This window comes from Amphiura filiformis, chromosome 8, assembly GCF_039555335.1.
Source record: "Amphiura filiformis chromosome 8, Afil_fr2py, whole genome shotgun sequence".
Classification (NCBI taxonomy): domain Eukaryota; kingdom Metazoa; phylum Echinodermata; class Ophiuroidea; order Amphilepidida; family Amphiuridae; genus Amphiura; species Amphiura filiformis.
In genome coordinates, this window is record NC_092635.1 from 17,952,508 (window position 1) to 17,973,301 (window position 20,794).

Consider the following 20,794-nt stretch of genomic DNA (forward strand, 5'->3'; position numbering starts at 1 on the left):
TTAGATTTATAAAGTTTGCTTCGAAGATTGTTAAATATCAAAAATAAAACGTGTATTGTATTGCGAATTTTAAAAAAAATCAAAATTATTTTACCTTCACTGGGAAACTGATGTTACTACCCGCGAGTTACCAACATGTGTAGGAGTATATCATGTATCGGGCTTCGCACTCGTGTCGCGCATTCGGTCCACTTTGCCCCGGGTTCCCCTACATAGAATCGAATCGATTTCCACACAACACTTTTTCAAGAAAACATTGGTTTTTTATTCATATCTCCGTTATTACTTGATTAAATTCATTCAGCAATTCTAGTCTAATTTGAGTTTTGTAGACAAAATGGAACATTATTGATTTCGAGCACTATACATCATGGAGTGTAGAAGCTAAACACTTGTTGTATAGCTGGTCCAGGCGTTCTTTAGACGTCTTAAAAGCATCTGGTAGGCTAGTTGTATATTTTCTATAAACACCGTATTTATTTTCTATGCACTAATCCTTTGCTTCCATTTGTCAACTATCTCATCCCATACTGGATTCAATCCTTCCCGCACACGGTCCATCCACGCCCTAAATTTAGGATGATTTTCAAAAATGTCTTTCTCGCACAAGGTTGCCTGAAATACCTGAAAACAAAAACAAACAAACAATTATCCTTATTGAGGATACTGCTGCTTAATGAAAACTCACTCGCCTTTTGGAGCTAGCACTTTTAGGGACCGTTCATAAACATTTGTTGGGGGCCCCCTGATGCAAAAAAATCTCATCGCGAAAAATTTTCGCCCCCCCTTTTTCAGATCTCAAAATTTCAGCCTCCCTCCCCCCCTTTTGACATGAAAATTATGGGTCAACCCCATAGAAAAGCAAACAAACTCAATTTTCCCAGGCCCCCCCTTAAGAGGGTCAAAACTTTGCATTAGCCCCCCCCCCTAATACGTATTTGTGAACGGTCCCTTATTAGTATAAATAACTGCATGGAAGACATGTATATAAGTTTATATTTTACTTTGTCCTGAGTTGGTCGCTTCCGTGTGTTGCTATGTTCTTTGATGTCATTCATCCATCATAATACTTGTCGGTCTCTTTCTTTATAACAAATACTCCATCTCCATTTCTGCTTCACATTGACTGCTGTCGAAATCCAGATATCCTTTAAAGAGGGTCTCCGGCAATCATAGCATTATGCCTTATATGTTAGAAAAATAATTATCAAGCATGAATCACATGGTTTTATTTGAAACAAACTCATATTGACCATAAAAACGAATAAAAACAGTAGGCTCTCAACACGCAATATTCAAAATTCCCGCGCCGAAATTGTCCAAGTTTAATGACGTAATGGTTACTTGTGCTCCATTGTCGTCAGCCTTTGTTATATTACTGAGACGTCATTGCACTTGACAATTTCGGCGCCCGGGAATTTTGAATATCGCGTGCTGAGAGACTGATGTTTTTATTCGTTTTATGGTCACTATGAGTTTGTTTTAAATAAATCCATGGGGTAATTATTTTTCTTATATATAAGGCATAATGTTGTGATTGCCGGAGACTTCTTTTAACCTATGCTAAAACAATAAACCCTTTTTTACATTTCAGTTTTCTTCAATTAATATCAACAGTTATACCTCATTAGCAATGAATAAATCAGCAATGGATATCTCATCTCCACACAGAAATTGTTGATCCTTTAGAAACTGGTGCTCTAACGTGATCAGCGAGTCATCAAGATCTCTGTATTTTCCTACCGCTTCTTCAGGAGTTATCGCAGGCATACCAAAAATTGGCTTCAGTTTCTATAACAAACAAGCAAACACAAATTCAGCTTTAGCTTCATCAAAAAAAAAAAAGTACATATCCTGCATGACAGTTACCTGTCCATATGCTGTTGTGATGTGCCCTGAGTAATTTGATTTAATTTAATTATTTAACTTTGTTTACAAGCTGAAAGTATTTCATGAGATGGGAAACCCCTTGTATTTTGGAATTCCCCAAATTATTGTAAACAAAGTCAGATCTATGTTTGGAACTTGGAAAGCCCCAGTTCATTATTGCACCATCAGGAAAACCCCCCAGGAAGTGATGTAATGTGAATGTGTATAATTAATCTTGGGAAATCCCAAGATTGCAGCAATGTTGTGAAAATGTGATTGAAGTAATGGTTTATTAATAGATGATGGGAATTTTGCATGAGTACTGATATAAAAAGCTGGAGGCTTTTGTTGGGACTTCACAGAATGCGATGGGAGATTGAAAACTCCACATGTGTGTGATGGTCTTCGTGCTTCAAAAAGAAGTACATTTTAACCAGTTTATATAGCCAATAATTGAGCTAATTTTAATACAGCAACGAAGAAGACAGCGAGCACACAAAAGTGCTCTTCCTCATCAAAGGATTAAAAGTTCTTCTGTCAAATTGCTGGAGTTTGCTGGGTTTGTGAAGGCCACGCATCTGTCAAGAAACAGTGGAGCTGTGTTAAAGAAACCGGTTCCCTGGAAAAAGAGTGATTGGTGAAAGAAACACCATTTTTGGAGAAAGCAGCGCAAGGAGATATATTTGAGGAGAAAGCAGCGCAAGGAGATATATTTGTGGAGATAACAGCGCAAAGGAGATTGGAGAAAGCATCATCATTTTCGTATGAGGATTTTATACGCAAGGATTTATAAGCGCAAGTGTACACTGGACTTCGCAGGACAAGCGAATAAGGATATATTACATCAGTCGTCCAGAACATTGCAAGAACTCTAGGATCACCAACAAGAAGACAGCTGGTTAAGTAGTCATAGAGTAAAACTGTCATTGTGTGATTTTATTGTATATGCGATATTGTTATTATATGTACCAATCATACTCTGTTTTCAATTAAAGACTTAGATTTTGTTAGCTTAAATAAACAGTGTATTTGTGTTGTGCATTCGTGTGAGTTCGGGTAAAAGGTGATTTTGGCCTTGAGTCAAGTACGACTCGTAACACTGTCTATATAGTTAAGTTTCAAGGTGGCAAAATCCCGGGGGGGTACTCAGTACAAATGACCATACGGGGACGTGCCGCAAATATGGGTAGCATTTTCAGCCTCTTGGTATATCAATGACCCCTTTTTCAAAGCCTATTTTGGTATATGAATGGGTCCTTTTTTCAAAATTTTCTAAATTTTTTCGGAAAATAGCCCAAATTTTCCGTAATCTAGCCAAAATTTTCAAAATTTTCCCAAAATTTTGGAAAAATTTGTAAAAACCAAGACAATTTGGGTTAAATTCGGCCGAAAATTTTGACTTTTGGTATATCAATGGGTCCAAATTTCTTGAAAAATTGGTATATTTATGGGTCCACTTTCAAATTCTCAGCGGCACGTCCCTACCAAAACCAAACTTGAGAACCCCCCCCCCCCCGGGGGCAAAATTGTAAAATCGTCAGCTGACCTGCTCAGTACCAAAATTCCATAATCAGTTGTATGCGCGCGAAGCGCTTTTAAAATATTTCAATTTCAATGCTGAAATTTGGTCAAAATTAGGATAATTATGGCCTATAATAGGCCTAAACATGATAAACAGGCCAAACGGAAGACGAGAATAACAAATTTGGTCAATTTTATCCCGGTATTTCGGCTCAGAAGAGGAGATCACACATTAATTGAAACGCATCGCAGGAATGCGTTTTAATGCGGATCTGTGTAGAGTCCTGTTGTCACGGTCGGATCATACGGTATAGGAATACGACAAATCGACAAGCGCAATAAGCTTAATTCTTACACTTTAAAAAGTTTTGATTTAATATTAAAAATATAAATATTTCTGTGATTGTAAATATAAATGTATTTGTTCATGATAGTTGGGAACTGGAAAAGATAAATTCTTACAATATTATAGAAAACTCCAGAGACGCATTTTCTTATGTTATGGTGACGCCACTCCAGCACTTCATCAACTTTGGCTCTTTGCTGAGGATCTGACGGGTACCAATGGTCTGATGTTTGGTATTTGCCGGCTAGATATTTCACAATCGCAGCACTATATAGGATTCAAGTGTACAAAATAATGTCATTAAAATAGAATTTGTATATTGATATTGTATACCGTAAAACCCCGTCTACAAGCATATAGAAGCGACTGTGATAAAAGCGAAAAAGGAACACCCTGTTTTACGGGTGGATGGACTTTTCAAGTAGGGTCGGTCGGTTGGGGTTTATTATTATTATTGTTATTATTGTTTCCAAAAAAACCAGTTAAAATCAACCAATTGTTGCTTAATTTTTAACATAATTTTATCAAAAAGTAAAAAAAATGTCAGAAAACGCAAAATCTGGGTCGGTCGGGTTTTTTGTGTGTGTGTGTGTGGCCTTATATATTTAAACGGCGAATAGCTGGTGGGAGAGTGAGAGAGGGGAGGGTGGGACGGGAGAGAGAGAAGAGAAGTGACGGGGAGCGAGTCTGTTTATGCAGTTTCACTTTATTAAAAAGAGGCAGACACAAGAATGAATTTACCTTTCCCAAATTACAAAACCATCCTCGTCCATGACTGGCACCGTGTGGCGTGGATTCAACGCCAAGTATTCTGGGGTGTTTTGCTCTCCTATAAAACAAACAAAGGAATTGCAGTTAGCTTTTTGTGCTCCAAGCCATCGACAAGAATGTTTGGACTCCCGGCTCTCCAGCAAACACAAAATACACAAACTCCAAAATGTTTAAATGTCGGGTTATAAAGGTATATACTATATATTCAGCTTCATAAAACTTTCTAACATAATATTATAAATGTTGCCAAAATATTTTGCAAAATGTTTGCTAAAATAAATTTTATATAACATTTTATCAACACTAGTGACACTTCCTTGGTCCAAACAATCATGTCGGCAATAGAATTTAAAAAATACTACTTTTCACATTATGTTCAGCGATAAAACAAAATGACAAGGCTGAAACAGTATGGTTTGTTTGCTTACTTACCTTTCAGAATATCCACTTGTTTCTCATTGTATTCAATTTGATTTAATTTCACAAACATCACCGTAGACCTTGATGGGGGAGACCCGATAAAACAGTAGATATCTAGTCCCATATCGAGTCTTGTACTGTCCGTTGAAGTTTGAGTGGATAAGAAGCGAGATCCTTCATGGACTCCTGACTCTTGGTTCTCAGCGCTGAATGGTAGCACCGTTGCAAGCTGTTGCTGGGTCAAGCATTATTAACAGTGTCTTTAAAAATGTTAAAAAGCATACTTTTTGTTGACTTTTCATATTTTCAGGGTACAAGGGCAAGAGCTTTCTATAACCCACAACATGTAACGTGTTTTAGCGAAATGGGTCGTTTGTCGCAAAAACTCGATTTAGCAAAATTGCTAAATCAAAGGTCAAATTGTTTTGTATTTTTGTTGTATTCAGCAACTAGAAAATTAAATGATCATCCTGAAATCGGAAATTCAGATTTTTATTTGAAACAGAATTGAAAGCATATACGTCGGTAAATTAGGAAATACTTAATAATATTAAATTAAAAAGTGTTTGTTCGACAAAGGTCTTATTTTGCTTGAATCGCGTCCAATGACTCACCAAGGCTACGCTTCATTCATACATGCGACCCTGGTTTGTGACCTGCGGTATTGAAACGCGGCGTTTTAACCATGCCAGGGACATCGGCTTTGTTTTGACTCAATTGAATAAAAATTAATGTGTATTTGTGATGCGATCAAGCAAAATCAGTCGGAACTCGGAAATATTGATTTTGAGATATAGCCAAACATAGGAAAACTTTTCTTTTGTTTCCTCCTGTTTTGGAAACTCTTTAACTGCTTATATCTTTGGAACTGGTTGTTCAAATTTAATGGGGTTTTCTGCCAAATTCAGCCTTGTAAATCCTTTTTACTATCCTATAAGAAACTGAAAATTTAATATTTCTGAGTTCCGACTGATTTTGCTTGATCGCATCACATATACATATACATCAGTGATACCCGCAAGTTCGAAAAATATATAGGCTCTATAGTGCGATCCATTTGTTGCTACTCGTATTTTCCGGAGTAGACAATTTCTTTCCCTTCTCCCCCAAATGTTGCTCTCATCACGCTCATATTATTGAACAGCCCGCAGGAATCGAAGCTATTGTCGCGAGATAGCCGAGCGACTGATGACCTTAGTCGGGGTGTATATTGATACAAGTTCAACAATGAAAGTACAATGGTTCAACGTACAAAATTGAGCTATCTTTAGTTTATAGCAAAATAATGTACTATATCGCAAATGCGCTATCTTCTGTAGATATAGCAAATGTGTTATCTTCAGCAGATATCACAATGTGATATCTTCAGTAGATAGCAAATGTGCTGTCTTCAATAGATATAGTTAATGTGCTATCTTCAGCAGATACCAAATGTGTCATCTTCAGTAGATAGCAAATGTACTGTCTTCAGTAGATATTAATGTGAATGTGCTATCTTCAGCATAACAAATGTGCTATCTTCAGTAGATAGCAAAATGGGCTGTCTTCAGTAAATAGCACAAGTGTGAGAAAGAAATGTGTTTTACAACGTTTTTGTTATATAAATAAACAAATGTGCAATCTTCAGTATAAAGGCATGCTTGTAATGACGTGTGGGTTGTGAGGTGGGTGGGGTGTGTTTGGTATACAGCAGCAACGCGGCGTCTCATGCTCCTAATGAGGCGTCGAATGTTACCTTGCTCAACCCCGTTCCACTCGTTGATAACGATGCGACGCAATCCCACCAGAGTTGTATCTGCCTTTATCTTCTTGTTGAATCGTCTCTTGTGCCCGGGCTCTTGTGCTGATCCCAAAGGTTCTCCAAGGGGTTAAGATCAGGGCTTCTGGAGGGCCACTCAAGTGCCTCAATTCCTTCTGCTTCCAGGAATGCATCTGTAATCATGACCTGTTTTGAGTCCCTTTTCCAAATCCATCTCTCAAAACGTAAATGTCTTAGTACCCACTCACCTTTGTCTTTGATCATTCATCTGCACAATAAGCAAAGGATTATCCAACATGCATCAATTAAAATGCTTTAAATTAAAATTGAAAAGGCGGGAATAATGAAACCGTCTTGGATCAGTGAATCAGCTCTAAAACCATTGAATGGCCTTCTTTGCAATTTTCATTTTTCGACCTCGTGTTACTTAAACATCCATATCTTTTCTCAGTAGTGTCGTAGGGTAGTGATTGAGGTCATGCGATTATTTAGCAAACGTACAAAATTGGTCGCTAGATTTTAATAGTGGGTAAATTTCCTAACCATAAAGAAACTTTTTTTGCGTAGTTTATTTCCACAGAGAAAATTTCATTCAGACCTTCCTTCAATTGCATCTGATAGAGATGTAGTTTTCAACGGATTTACCACACTCGCCTTGCTATAGCATTTCTGACAATTCTGATTGAATGAAGGAAACACTTGTGGTTTTGACAAAAACCAATCACAGAATCATATTTTCCACTAGATCTCACACAGCTCGTATGATGCAATATGCTCTCAATCGTGTAGTATAACACAGACTGCGTACTAGGCTATAAACTCGCTGTGCTGGAAATATCTGTGTGCTCGGGTGTATCGATGTGGAAACTGTTTTTCGTTTTTGTAGTCAAACCTTTTCATATTTTGGATTTCGTCCATTTTCAAGTAACCTCCACCTATACCACAACCCTTCCCCCATTGGCCCCCTATGAAAAAATCATGACTGACAGCACACGAAAAGCGCACCTAATGAGACCGAGACAAAGAAAACTTCAATGCAATCACCAGACCCAGGTACCCTATATATTCATTTTTCTTCAATGAAACTTATAACATGTATAATATATAGTATTAAGAAAAAGCGATAATTATAGGCTTTTAATACAAGTAGCTTCTATATGAATCAAAATAAGAAATCATCTTAATAATTATTTAAACAAATTCTGATGAGACTTTACGTTGATTTGTGTCAAAATACCAGTATTGGTTACCATGGTTACAGGTCGGTAGTCCGAGGGGTCATTAGTCCGAAAACTCAATAACCGAAACCCTCAATCTTTACCATATTACCCTAAACTTCACCCTAACCCTAACCCATAACATAAGTCCTCCGATTGCCTAAACACAACCCTAAACATAACCCTGACTTTGATCCTTATTCTGGTTTACCATATCTTGCATTTGTGGGAAAAGTAGCCTCTGACATGTAGTTTTCTGAGGTGTTCATATGCCAACAAAGTAGGTTATAATAATATAAGAGGTAGACAAAACAACAATACGGTATTATATCCCACGATGCAAGTATGATTTGCAGGTTTCATTTTCTGTAATATATTGACAGAGCAACACACTGACCCATACATGCACCTTAAAGTCGTCATCCAATTAATATGTTTAATCAAAATTACGTAATATCTTTCTGCTGTATCTTTTTTGTTTACTATCGTGTTTATTTCCCTGTTGGTAGTTATAATCACAGATCCTGGAAAGAATTTATTTCCAGGATCTGAGTTATATTAATTGCAACTTTGCCTTTCACTTATATAGGCCCTACACTAATCTAGCTTTTAATTGTTTAATATTCCTTTTCTATATACTTGTTTAGTTATTTTGTAAAGAAGCAAAGACAAACCAAACAATCCTTTTCAGGGCTATACCTTTGATCCCCAAAAGAGACATGACTTATGTTGTAAATAAAAAGAAAGTATACGAAACATAACAAAACAGAAGGGTATAAATAACAAGAAAAATAACTGCGAGTATATAACAAAAGAAGTCCCATCCCATATCCCATTTTGCCCTCAAATTTAATAATGACACCAATAGCCCTTAAGCATTAAGCCCACCGGTAAAGCCCATTCCCTAAATTTTCCTTTTTCTACTCAACATTCAATATTTTTATTTACAGTGTATTTATTATGTGTGGATCAGAGAGACCGCCTATATTTGGTAGAGAAGTTAAACAAAATAATTATATGTTGTGCAGAAAATATCTGATAACTCCTTTAATATTGTCAATCTTGTACTGCTGTCGATGGGTACTCTATTATGGCAATTACCCCATTAGAACTACGTACCGGATATATTTAGCTTAACACAATTACAGCTTATCTGTACATAATTGTCATCATGACGTGCTTTTATGTTGTTGAGTATAGAAAAAAGGCCTCTGTATACCTATTCTGTGATCAGATGTTATTGTGAACATGGTGAATGTAGACGGGAAACAACGTGTTCTACTTTACCAGGGCTTGATCATACTTAAAGCTATCTAAGGCACAAGAGGCAATCTGGGGATGTCATTGATCAGAACTTGAAAAGATGTGAGTAGAAAATAACAAAATAACACTTTTGTTTGGTTGGTTGTTTGTTTGTATGTTTGTTGTGGATTTTTTTATATAAAATTGTTGGGGCGGGTTATGTGTGTTGAGGTTTGTATGTTTTATTTATGTTATTAATTATAGGAACGGAACAACTTCTTTTCTGGACGATACCGAATTTCTAAATGTAAAATGACAATTGGCAATTGGAAAACAATAGAAACCTTATTAAAAATCGATTTTCACGTTATTAGCATAATTGAAATGCATTTTTTAATATATAATAATTCATATCGAGTTGACATAAATGATACGTTCTATGGCGCTACGCTCGTACTTAGCAAAACTTGGCAAAACACTCTATTTTCACAATAACGCCATACACTTGGCATGGGTAGATTTAGAGGCTTGGAAAAAATGATTCAACTATCAAATTCCAGAGAGAGGCAAACTTGTAGAAATTGCTTCACCTGTTGCACAGCAGCAAGTTGAAAAGACAGTAAACAGCCACTTTCAAGTGAAAGTAGGCTACATGCATGCAGTGCCTAATGGCAATGCTGTTTAATGATTGCACTCGGGATGTGTTTTTTTTGTATTTAAAGACAATCTTGAACTTAGTCATTTTTAATAATACCAATACTCAGTAGATAAGGCTCTTAGTATCCGATCCAAAAAGTTCATTTACCTGTGTACGTTTCAACAGCACATGTTGTCTTTATCAACACTTGATGGGTGGTAATTGCTATTGGCAACCGACGCGTTCCAGCGTTGATCTTGGAGTCGCCAGTTGGTTTTCCTTCAAGGAATTTTTTAGATCCCTGTTTCAGATTCGAAACTCATCAAATATAGGCTATGTAAGATAATTGGTACTATCCTTCGTCTCTATTCATGGTGGTGCCCTCCACTAATTGCTTATTTCTATAGCCTCCTTCATCAAGTGAGTATTTTGCCCCGTGCCGCAGACCTCAGCTTTTCCTATAGAATGATTCTTGTTGACGACATGGTCAGTGATGGCCGAATTGTGCATGCGTATGAAACAAAAGCTTGTTTTTCGTTGTGTTCTACTAATTTAAATTAGTAAAATAAACTGCTTGAGCGCATTCTACCAATTTTTACGATGTCTTACGATATATGTAACTAAGCGGACGTATGCAAGACTCGTAAATGAAGGAATAATAGTTGTTGAGTGGGTCCTACCAATTGGATTTGGAAGTTCTACGACAATGCAACATTTAGTACAGCATCGATAATTCGTAAACCCTGTCATCGCAGCATTTACGAACTCGTTGTACCATTTGGTTTTACAAAGCTCTGGTGGTTTTACGATGTTTTAAACATTCCCGCTGTTTCGATCATGTGTTCTGCACTCGACCACGCTTGCAGACGACTGACCGAGTAGCGGTTGTGCAACGACAAACTTGAAGGTGAAAAACTATGCTAACAGGTAATATTTCAAGGTATTTCTTTCAAAATGAGCACTAGATATTGTATTGATGGTGTAAGCTTCTTTTCTGTATGATCAGAAATGCTGTGCCACATGTAGGCCCTACATTGTGGTCGTAAAGACTAAAAGTCACGATGCTGTGTCACATCGCATGTAAGCTTAAAGCTACATGTATAAGCTTACATGCGATGTGACGCAGTTATGACTTTTAGTCTCTACGACCACAATGTACATGTGCACAGCATTTCTGATCATACAGAAAAGAAGCTTACACCATCAATACAATATCTAGTGCTCATTTTGAGAGAAATAACTTGAAATATTACCTGTATGCATAGGCCTACTTTTCCACCTTCACAACCATCGTACATCACATTTGTACAACTGATTCGTTCCGCCAGTCAAACGAGTTCTAATCTTTGTTGAGCCTGTCCAACTAACCAATATTAGTTAGTTGAGCCTGTCCAACTAACCAATATTAGTAGGATGAGACATCGTTTTTACGATCCTATAGGTTAGTACGGCAGGTTTGAAATTCGTAAAACCCATGCCGTACTAATCATTTCGTTGGTAAGGCACGTTAGTTAAGCATGCCTAACCAATATATAGCATCGCTTGTCATGCCGTACAAATCATTGATTAGTAGAACGAGACATCGTTTTTACTAACTTTTACTTAGTAGAACTTACGACATTATGTTTTAGTTGTATTCCTTTCTGCCTGCTCTGGTGGTTAGGCCCTACTGCTTTGCTCACTTTCTCTGCCTCACTTCTGTGCTCTATATATGCGGAGACCCAAACCCCGTTTCACAATGATGTACTCTCTAAATGTAACATAATGAATTTCCACTCTTTCAGTTAATTGAACGAAGGACAACCCGTTTTTGAGTGGTTAACACTCTAAAATGAAAGAAAGTACATTTTAAGGCAATATATTATTCTTGTTCGTGCATGGGTATCTTGTATAATGCATCCGTGGTGTTATTAGGATCGCGTTTGTCTGAGAGTGCTGTGCGGTTTCTTCGCAGTAGACATGTTGCAACTCTTCGTGACTCTGAAATTCTTTCTGTAACACCCTTAACATACGGAAGCACAACCATGCCCCTACTTCTGGTTTTATCATCAGTCTTTTCATTCAATTTCTTGGGCTTGTGGTCTTTGACCTTTTTAAAAGTCCAATCAGGATACCCGTATTTTCCAAAGGCTTCGTTGACTTTCTTCTCTTCTTCCCCTTTGTCCTTCCTTCTCTTCCGTCTTTCCTGTTGTAAGCCTACAATGTGCGTACATATCACACCAAGTTTTTGGTATTAATAGTTGAGGTAGTGGTCTGTATGTGTTGGCTTGCGGTAGACCAGTAACTTTGCAGTGCCGTGTTCCTTTTTCACTATCAACGTGTCCAGGAATAGAAGGCTACCTTTGGATTCTTGTTCAATTTAAAAGTACCACTTTATTATGTTTATGGAACTCGATTTGTCAACTTGGTTGATGTGTCAGTAAGCTTCTGCATATGGACGCTTTTTTTTCAAACTGTCATCTACATAACGCAGCCATAGCTTCGGTCTGCAATCTAGGGGTACCGTAGCAATTGCCTGCTGAGCATCCGCGATATGTTAGCTGCAATCGGAGATACCAGGTTGCCCATCGCAGTACCAAAAAGCTGGTGGTAAATCTTATCTCTAAAGGTAAATATGTGGTAGGCCTAGTTAATAAACACAAGAAGTTCTACCACATCCTCACTGGTTAACTTAAACACGTTAACTTAAAACACGTATAACGTGGTCCATCATTCGTGTAATTATTTCGTATTTTGAGAATGTATCAACTTTTCTGAAATAGGAGAAAAAGAGGGCGCAATGAGAGGCCTCTTTTTGGGGGACACCCTGTAGTTGACACTCTTGTCAAATGAAAAATTTTGTGCATTTACAACGCAGTCTGCACATTAATTTTGTAATTGTACGTGCAAAATCTTCAAAACTTGCTAAATACGCGACCTCGCTTCGATACAGGAGAGTGATTTTGAATAGATCCGCGGGCGTATGATCATGAGGCAATCAATGAAATATTTGTTGGAAAAAAAATAGCAGAGCAAATAATATATTTCACCTCAAGTAGATAGGCCTATCTATTTATCTCCTTGACAAAATTTCAACATTAGGCTACTTTTGAATAAGTTTAGAAGGTTCTACCGGACTTGGATGCATGTGAATCTTGTCGCTAAAATGAATAAAATAAACTTTGGTTATCTCATAATTTTTCAAAACGAGTCTGCTTTGACAAATTTGTTTAGGCTAAAGGCTGAAATAGTTAGAAATCAAACCATAGCTGCCAAACATGCCATCAATCAATATACCCCATATGTGATATAATCTCATTCCCAGGTAAAAGTTCCATACTGTCACAAACAATCATAGTAAAGGGCGTCCCTTTAAATCTTAAAGAGAGATTGTGTCGTCTAGAATGTCGGCTAAAAATACACGCAGGTAAAACCCCGCATATATCGCATGCATTGCGTATTATGAATTCACGGAAACACAGGCGGATACGCTGTAACTGGAAAGATAGTCTTATACCTTTGCTTGTTATAGAATAGGCTACATCGATAGGGATTGAATCCTGAATAAAATGGTAAGTTTATGGTATGCTACGGAATTAAACATACACTTTTATGATTGTGTTTTCACAGGCCTGTGCAACAGCTTTGGCATTTTCATTGCTCCTATATCATGATTATTACAAGTCTAACGGCATCATAGTTTGGCGAATTTATGTTTCTCAGCAGATAATATTAAACATGCTTATTTGCTAAACGATTTGTTGATAATTGAAAATAAGCAGTTTTATGAAGAAAATAAAAATACATAGGCCTACTGCAGGCCTACTAGGTAAACATGAATAGGTTCTTACTCTGTTTTAATATAACATCCACTTTCGATAGTCAGTAATGGTAAATCATGATCATGCAATGCTCTTGGTCATGTTGACACTTGACAGCCTGAAGATATTATTCGGTCACTGCGTATAGGTCGCTGAATGATGCAAATATAGGCCCTATTGAAAAGCATATTCTGATATTATATATTCTAAATGTATCTGTTATTTTAATTAAAACAGTCGGAATCTGTAATGTTATCTGTCCGAGTATTGTATAATAATGAAGAGATTAATTCATCATAAAAAGTGGTCTAATGAAATTAAAATTAGCCATTAACTGAAATGCTTGGGGTGTTGAGGAAACGATACCGGTGGCATTTCAAATTTACTAAAACATTTAGTGCCAAATTAATGATGGATTATGAATTAATTCGTTTTAAGTCGTGAAAATATATGTAATGATGAAAATTAATTATGAATTGTTTTCTCAACATCCAAAGATATTGAATGATAACTATTTCATTTACAATAACCAATTTTTATATTTGTCAAATTGGACCACTTTTCTTGACGAATTGATGTAATGTAATCAGTGTAACATGCAATTTTAACCAGCTGAGAGTACTAGGGGAGAGCGGGGAGTGTTCGCCCTATTTTTTTCTGACCAGCCTAGCGATGTCAATTTTAAGGTTAGGGATGATCTGATTAGCCCATGTGAAAGATATGTCTTAGCTATATACGACCACAATCCCAGACCTATAGGCCTTACAATAGCAACAGGATAGAGCAAACAAAAAGTTTTGCAAAGTGGCGAACTTGCCCCATATTGGGGCAGGTTCGCCCATATGGTGGGGTAAGTTCACCCTAATCACAAAAAAGGTTTAAACATTGCATAACAATAACATATTCAATGCAAACATTTAGCAAGAGTATACAGGGCATTCATTCTCTTCTGGGGAGTCACTAGATTTGTTGCAGGGGTCGGGTCAGGGTAAAATGTATAGGGGTCCAAAGTGAGCTTAAACGTATCATGTTTACAACTTCGGGGAGAAATGGATTAGGACATAAACTGTGGTATGAGTAATACCGATATCACATAACTTTAAAAGAACATGTTTTTCATAGTTTTACCTTGTTTAATGGTTTAATTATCAATATTTTGCATAATACGCTGATGGGGCAGGTTCGCCCTCCAGTTTGGGGTAAGTCCGCCCGGGGAAGATATAGGGCGAACATGCCCCATCCTCAAAAGGGCGAACGAGCCCCTTGTGCACATTTTTGTATTTTCTTCAGGGTATGCAAAACACAAATCGAATAAGGAGATTATAACTGCATTAAATCTTTGACAAATCCCATATGTTCCCAATACAGATTTCCATTAAAACCATCTGTATTTATGTATCAATGATAATACAACATTATGAATGCAAGAAAAAATTACGTTTTGGTGTAATTTTTTTGTTTTGGCTGCAGTTCGATGAACACGTCCCTATATGTCGCGTAGCTAATATCTAATGAGAAGTTATGGCACCTAATTTTGCCATCACCAAATTCCCTGATAGCCGTAGTACTGAGAAACAAGGGGTGGGCGAACCTGCCCCTAGGGCGAACACTCCCCGCTCTCCCCTATTTACTCATTAAGAAGGCTATAAATTATTTTACTCTTGTTTTATAATTTGAATAGAATAACTTGGTCAGCAAAATCGGTAGCAAGAGGAAGAAGAAGAAGGATACAGACATGACCCGTCAATGGGAGAATCTACGCCGAGAATATGAACAGTAAGTCATATTATTAAGGGCTCGGATAGCATCGTTTGCACAGTATTTTATTCTGGTTTCTGGGACATGAGAGCACATAAGATATATCGAATTACATTCTGAATAGGAATGTCCTTCTGATATCAAATAATTTTGATTTTTTTGAAATTCGCGATACAATACAAATTTTATGGCAAATTATTAAATTTGATATTTTTCTATTGCTGATCCGTCCTCGAAGTAAACTTAATTAATCTAATGATATGTACTTAAAGTGTATATGTAGCTGGGAGGAAAACCCGACGATCATTTACAAATTTAGATCTTTCCTATTGAAGGTATACATTTTGGGAATAAGCTTTTTTCGTAGAAATACTATATACTGAAAATTAATTGTCATAAAAGATGCTATGATCACGAAATACTCCTTTAAGTACATATCATTAGATTTATAAAGTTTACTTCGAGGACTGTTAAATATCAAAAATATCAATTTTTAATCATTTGCCATAAAATTTGTATTATATCGCGATTCGCGAATTTCAAAAAATTACTTATTTGATATCATGGACAATGACATCTCTCATATTGAGAATGCAATTCGATATGTCTGATGTGCTCTTAATGTTCCAAAAGAAATCTGTGCAAACGTTACTATCCGAGCCCTTTAAAGCAAACAATAAAATATAACATCTAGAACTTACTTTAAATATTTTAGGATGATCGTATATCGTTATAACATAACCAAGGGAGGATTTTGATTAACAAGGACATGACCCATGTCATGATTAATGCGTTAGACTATACAGTAGTATGTCATCTACATTTACATTTTAATTGTTAAATGTGCATCTTTTGATATCACTTTAATTGGGAAGCCGAGGTAACCAAACGCGTCGCCCTGAACAGGTTAAGGTTGAAGATTAGTTTACACAAAGATATGTACAGCATTTTGTATAGGGTATGTGTTCAATACTGTTACATGCCGCATGAGTAGAGGAAGTAATAAGTTTCACACAAACAAACAACTTCCTAAATCAGTGTGATTTCCCTATAACATAAGTAACCTGTACAAGTCACCCTTATCATGTTTGCTAATACCGTAACTTCTAATATAATCAGTTGTTTTGGCCAATGTCATATACCGTAACCGTAATGTAAAGGCCGACTCATGGCTGATAACTTGATGATTACAAAATGTAGTAGGCCTAATGGATTGAATTAAGCTACCTGGACTACGTTTTAACTTTGTAAAATGCCAAAACATTTAGAAAATCAATTTAAACAGTTCTATGTTCAGGTTAATTCCGTAAAACAATTTCATAAAACGCAACAGCTATTTTGTAAAACGACGATTAGCATAATTGCATATTAGCTCTCATGTTATAGAGGTTATCCGTGTTCTATAAGCTGCATATCCTATCAACGACTGCTATAACTTGTTTAGGATTTTCAAAAGAAGTACCTTCATGACTGTTTCAAAATAGCCCGCCAAAGTTATGCAAGTAACTCCGAGGTCGTGGAAAATAGATGATCATATCTCCAGCTTACCAGGAGCAACTGGTGGGAAGTAGTAAGGACAGTGCTACAAAATATAGCACAGAAGCATCTGCACCAGCACCAGCACACTGCACCATTAAAACCCAGCAGACGTCAAGTGGCCTTTCTGCAAGAACGGGATACACCGCTCAGAATGAAAACACCCCACAGTCGTCAAGTGGACCAACTGCAAACAGGGGAGATAATATTGCAAGCATCAAGACTACCGTAGCCGATAGTCGGGAAACACCCCAGCCTGTGTCAGGAAGACAACACGCAAGAAGGGGAAACCAAGCATCAAGAGATGTTAAGCACAGTGTCACCGTTTCTGCACCCATAAACATGTACCAAAAAGGAAATTGCAAAAAATAGTGCTAAAAAGTATATAGACAATGATACAAATGGAAAGCAGCATGAAGATTGCAATCCAAGTAAACCCCACCCAAATTTTTCATCACTGTTATCACACCAACGCAAGATAATCATGAATAAACGGGGAGAGTTCCAAGAGACAATTGATGAGTTGAAGCCTAAGATTATCGGCGTCACCGGTCCGAGTCCGGTGCGACAGCTCAGTTCTAGATGGCGAAGTTAACCTTGACAACCACACACTTTTCAGAAATGACGAAGTATCCGCCAGTGGAGGAGGAGTACTTATGTATGTGCACGACTCAATGCAAGCTACGGCCTGTCAACCATTAAATGACTCCAAGTTCGACGAGAGCTCAGTGTGGGGTTGGGGGAGACAGTCTTCTTGTTGGAGTTTGCTACCGCAGTCCAAATAGTAGTGAAGATAAGAACGAGCTGAAAGAAGATTGAAGAGATAAAGTACAGTCACATCCTCCTATTTGGAGACTTTAACTTTCCCGAAATAAACTGGAAGAATGGAAAAGTCACCGGGACAAGTCAGGGCTGCCGACACCCACCTATATAGCCAGCATCTTCTTTGACACGGTAAACGACATGTACTTGGTTCAGCGTGTGGAAATTACCAACCGGATACAGAGAGGGGCAAAAGCCATCAACACTAGATCTCATCTTCACAAATGAAGAATTTATGGTGGAAAACCTGGAAGATATGGCACCCCTAGGTAAAAGCGACCATGTGGGTTTGTCATGGACTTATGTATGTAATGCTGAAATCTCTACCAGAGACGAGCTACCAGGAGACAAGTTAAATTACAACAAAAGAGACTACGAGAGTATAAAACATGATCTGAAAAGCATCAAATGGGAAGAGAAGATGAAAGATCTCGACAGCGAAGAAGCATGGCAACTGTTTAAGAGTGTGTACAACCATACCACAGAAAAAGACAAAAAAGAGATACAAACCGCCATGGTTGAACTCCAAGGGGGAAAAGTCTGTGAAGAAAAAGTATAATGTGTATAAAAGATACAGAAAATCAAAGCAGTATAAAGACTATGAAGAATAATCAGAACAATGCTACAAGAAAGATTGTGAGGGAAGCGCAAGCGAAGTATGAGCAAAAACTTATGAAGGAGTTTAAATCCAAGCCAAAAGCCAAAAGCAGAAGGCAGAACCAGAAAGTGAAATTTGGAGTAGCACAAGTGGAGAAAGAGGATGGGAACCTAACAGAAAATGATGAAGAAGCAGCGGGAGTATTTTCTTCTAGTCAGTATTCACACAAGTTAGATTCTGTGATTGGAGAGGAAGTAGAAGATGTAGTGTTTACACCAGAGGATGTAAAGAAAGAACTGGACAAAATAAAGCCTGACCAGATGGTGTTCATCCAAAAGTGTTGAAGGAATGTAGCGAAGAAGTTTCATTGCCATTGTACCTATTCTTCAGAAAATCACTGGATTCAGGAAGTTTACCCAAAGAATGGAAGACTGCCAGAGTGATTCCCATTTTCAAGAAAGGTTCCAAAAAGAGTGCAGGAAATTGCCGGCCATTGAGCCTCACGTGTATACCATGTAAGATAATGGAAACCATAGAAGAAGATGACGGAACAAGTTGAAAAACATGGTGCACTATTATTAAGACAGCACGGCTTTATGAAAGGAAAATCATGCCTACAAATTTACTTGTGACATCATATTCTTGGACTATGCAAAAGCTTTTGACTCGGTGCCACATAAGAGATTAATCAACAAGTTAAATGCGTATGGCTTCACTGGAAAAGTTCTGAGTTGGATCCAGGATTTCTTAATGGGAAGAACACAAACAGTCACCGTAAGAAATGCTACTTTAAACCAGGCAGATGTGCTTAGCGGAGTTCCTCAAGGATCAGTGTTGGGACCGCTGCTGTTCATTTTGTACATCAACGACTTGCCACAACATGTGAACTCCAGTATACAAATGTTTGCTGATGACACCAAGATTTTCACCACTGTTGAAACTCCAGAGAGTGCAGATAAACTCCAAAGTGACATAGATAAGCTCCAGAAATGGTCCTCAAAGACAAGTGGCTCCTTAGATGCAACGCAGGGAAGTGCAAAAAAAGTTGACTATACGTAATGGATGGTGTTATGCTTGAAACCATACAGGAAGAGAAAGACCTGTGTGTTTATCTGACTAGTGACTGCAAGTCGAGCGTTCAATGTACTAAAGCAGCCCAGAAGGCCATGAATTCTGCGGGTTATCAAACGCACACTCAAATTCATTAGAGACAGCTTCACCATGCTTTACAAAGCTTACATCAGACCACACCTGGAATACTGTGTTCAAGCTTGGAGTCACGAATTAAAGAAAGATATCACCACTCTGGAAAAAGTTCAAAGAAGAGCTACTAATTTGGTCCCAGATGAGAGATGACCTACCAGGAAAGACTTCAAAAGCTGAAGCTTTATACTTTGGAGCAAAGAAGACTATATAAGGGGCGACTTAATCGAAACATTCAAGATCTTAAATCAATTTGAGAGAGTGGACCAAGACAGGTTCTTCAAGCTAGTAACTACAGACACAAGAGGACATAGTCAGAAGCTGTTCAAACCAAGGCTACACTCAGGAGCAGACACGATTTTTACTCACAGAGAGTTGTTAACCATTGGAACTCCTTGCCATCCTACGTCGTAAATGCTATGACAACAAACTCCTTCAAATCACAACTAGACAGACATTGGAAAGATATGGGGTACTTAAAGGCGTAAGCCTACTCTCTCCCATCAAACTGTAGTGTAAGTGTAAGTGTAAGTGAATGAGTTTGAATGAGGACTACTACGGGAACCAGCGCCTTTTGTTAGAAGTCACACATGAGTCACGTGGATAACCTGTATAATATTACAAGAAGTTCAGTTAACAATATTTGCTGTGATGAATGTGTAGGCCTAGGCCTGCAAGAAAACATTGAAGCAACTGCTCCAGATCTTAGTTAATCTTATAGAGCGAGGTTTTCCAGCGTAGCAAAATGACCTTGAAGATATTGACATTGATATTCATCCACAGAGGAAATGTGATCTTCTCCGGGGATCTTCTCTGATCCAGAGATATCACAGTACTCTCGTACGTAAAATCACCAACATTACCTCTTAACTTCTATATAATAATTTTGTGTTCTATTTTTCATGTGTTATTATTATGTTGTTGTGCCGGTTACAGCTCCCTATCCATTTGACTTGATTACTTTAAAATGAGCAGCACATCTTTTTCATTTGATATGATCGCACATCTCGTTATTAATCATGACTCGACACACAAGCCATCAATCATTAACAGAAATAATGTTCTATCTTCAATTAACAATGATTAATGAAACCGTATACGCAGCCTTCATTTCTGTCAAATTCACTCATAGTTGAATCGCTACTCGCTATATCGCCTGTCTAGCTGTGTGAGCAAATTGTCAATGAAATCGTTATTTTCCTGCGTCGACCATCTTCACATAATCGTGCGAAGAACAGGTTGTCCACGCTCCAATAAAACAACGAATTTTGACCCCTCCTTCACTCCCTCACTTG

At 37.6% G+C, this 20,794-nt stretch overlaps 2 protein-coding genes across 3 annotated transcripts in view; one reads left to right on the forward strand and one right to left on the reverse strand.

Moving 5' to 3' along the window:
- Positions 1 to 233: 233 nt before the first annotated feature.
- LOC140158233 (glutathione S-transferase theta-3-like) lies at positions 234 to 5,171 on the reverse strand. Its single transcript, XM_072181349.1, has 5 exons — positions 4,940 to 5,171; positions 4,478 to 4,565; positions 3,853 to 4,003; positions 1,624 to 1,791; positions 234 to 624 (listed from the first exon to the last, which is right to left on the reverse strand). Exons 1-5 carry the CDS (start codon positions 5,049 to 5,051, stop codon positions 484 to 486), a joined length of 660 nt encoding a protein of 219 aa, XP_072037450.1. The 5' UTR covers positions 5,052 to 5,171; the 3' UTR covers positions 234 to 483.
- A 4,038-nt stretch (positions 5,172 to 9,209) lies between these two features.
- Positions 9,210 to 20,794, forward strand: part of LOC140158731 (exocyst complex component 3-like) — a 31,954-nt gene continuing 20,369 nt past the window's right edge. Inside the window, exons 1-2 of one of the 2 annotated variants that reach the window (XM_072181927.1) lie at positions 9,210 to 9,268; positions 15,264 to 15,358. In XM_072181927.1, coding sequence (XP_072038028.1) covers positions 15,318 to 15,358 — 41 coding nt within the window. In that variant the 5' untranslated portion in view covers positions 9,210 to 9,268; positions 15,264 to 15,317. Of the gene's footprint in view, positions 9,269 to 13,195; positions 13,334 to 15,263; positions 15,359 to 20,794 lie in introns of those variants that run through there. The other variant, XM_072181926.1, reaches the window with a different exon arrangement.

Excerpts from the sequence above, each read along its gene's own strand:
- LOC140158233 (XM_072181349.1), bottom strand. The coding sequence starts at position 5,051 with ATGGGACTAGATATCTACTGTTTTATCGGGTCTCCCCCATCAAGGTCT. Across the intron at positions 4,004-4,477 it reads GGTTTTGTAATTTGGGAAAG|TGCTGCGATTGTGAAATATC; the intron begins GTAAATTCATTC and ends AATCCTATATAG. Across the intron at positions 1,792-3,852 it reads CTGGAGTTTTCTATAATATT|AAACTGAAGCCAATTTTTGG; the intron begins GTAAGAATTTAT and ends TGTTTGTTATAG.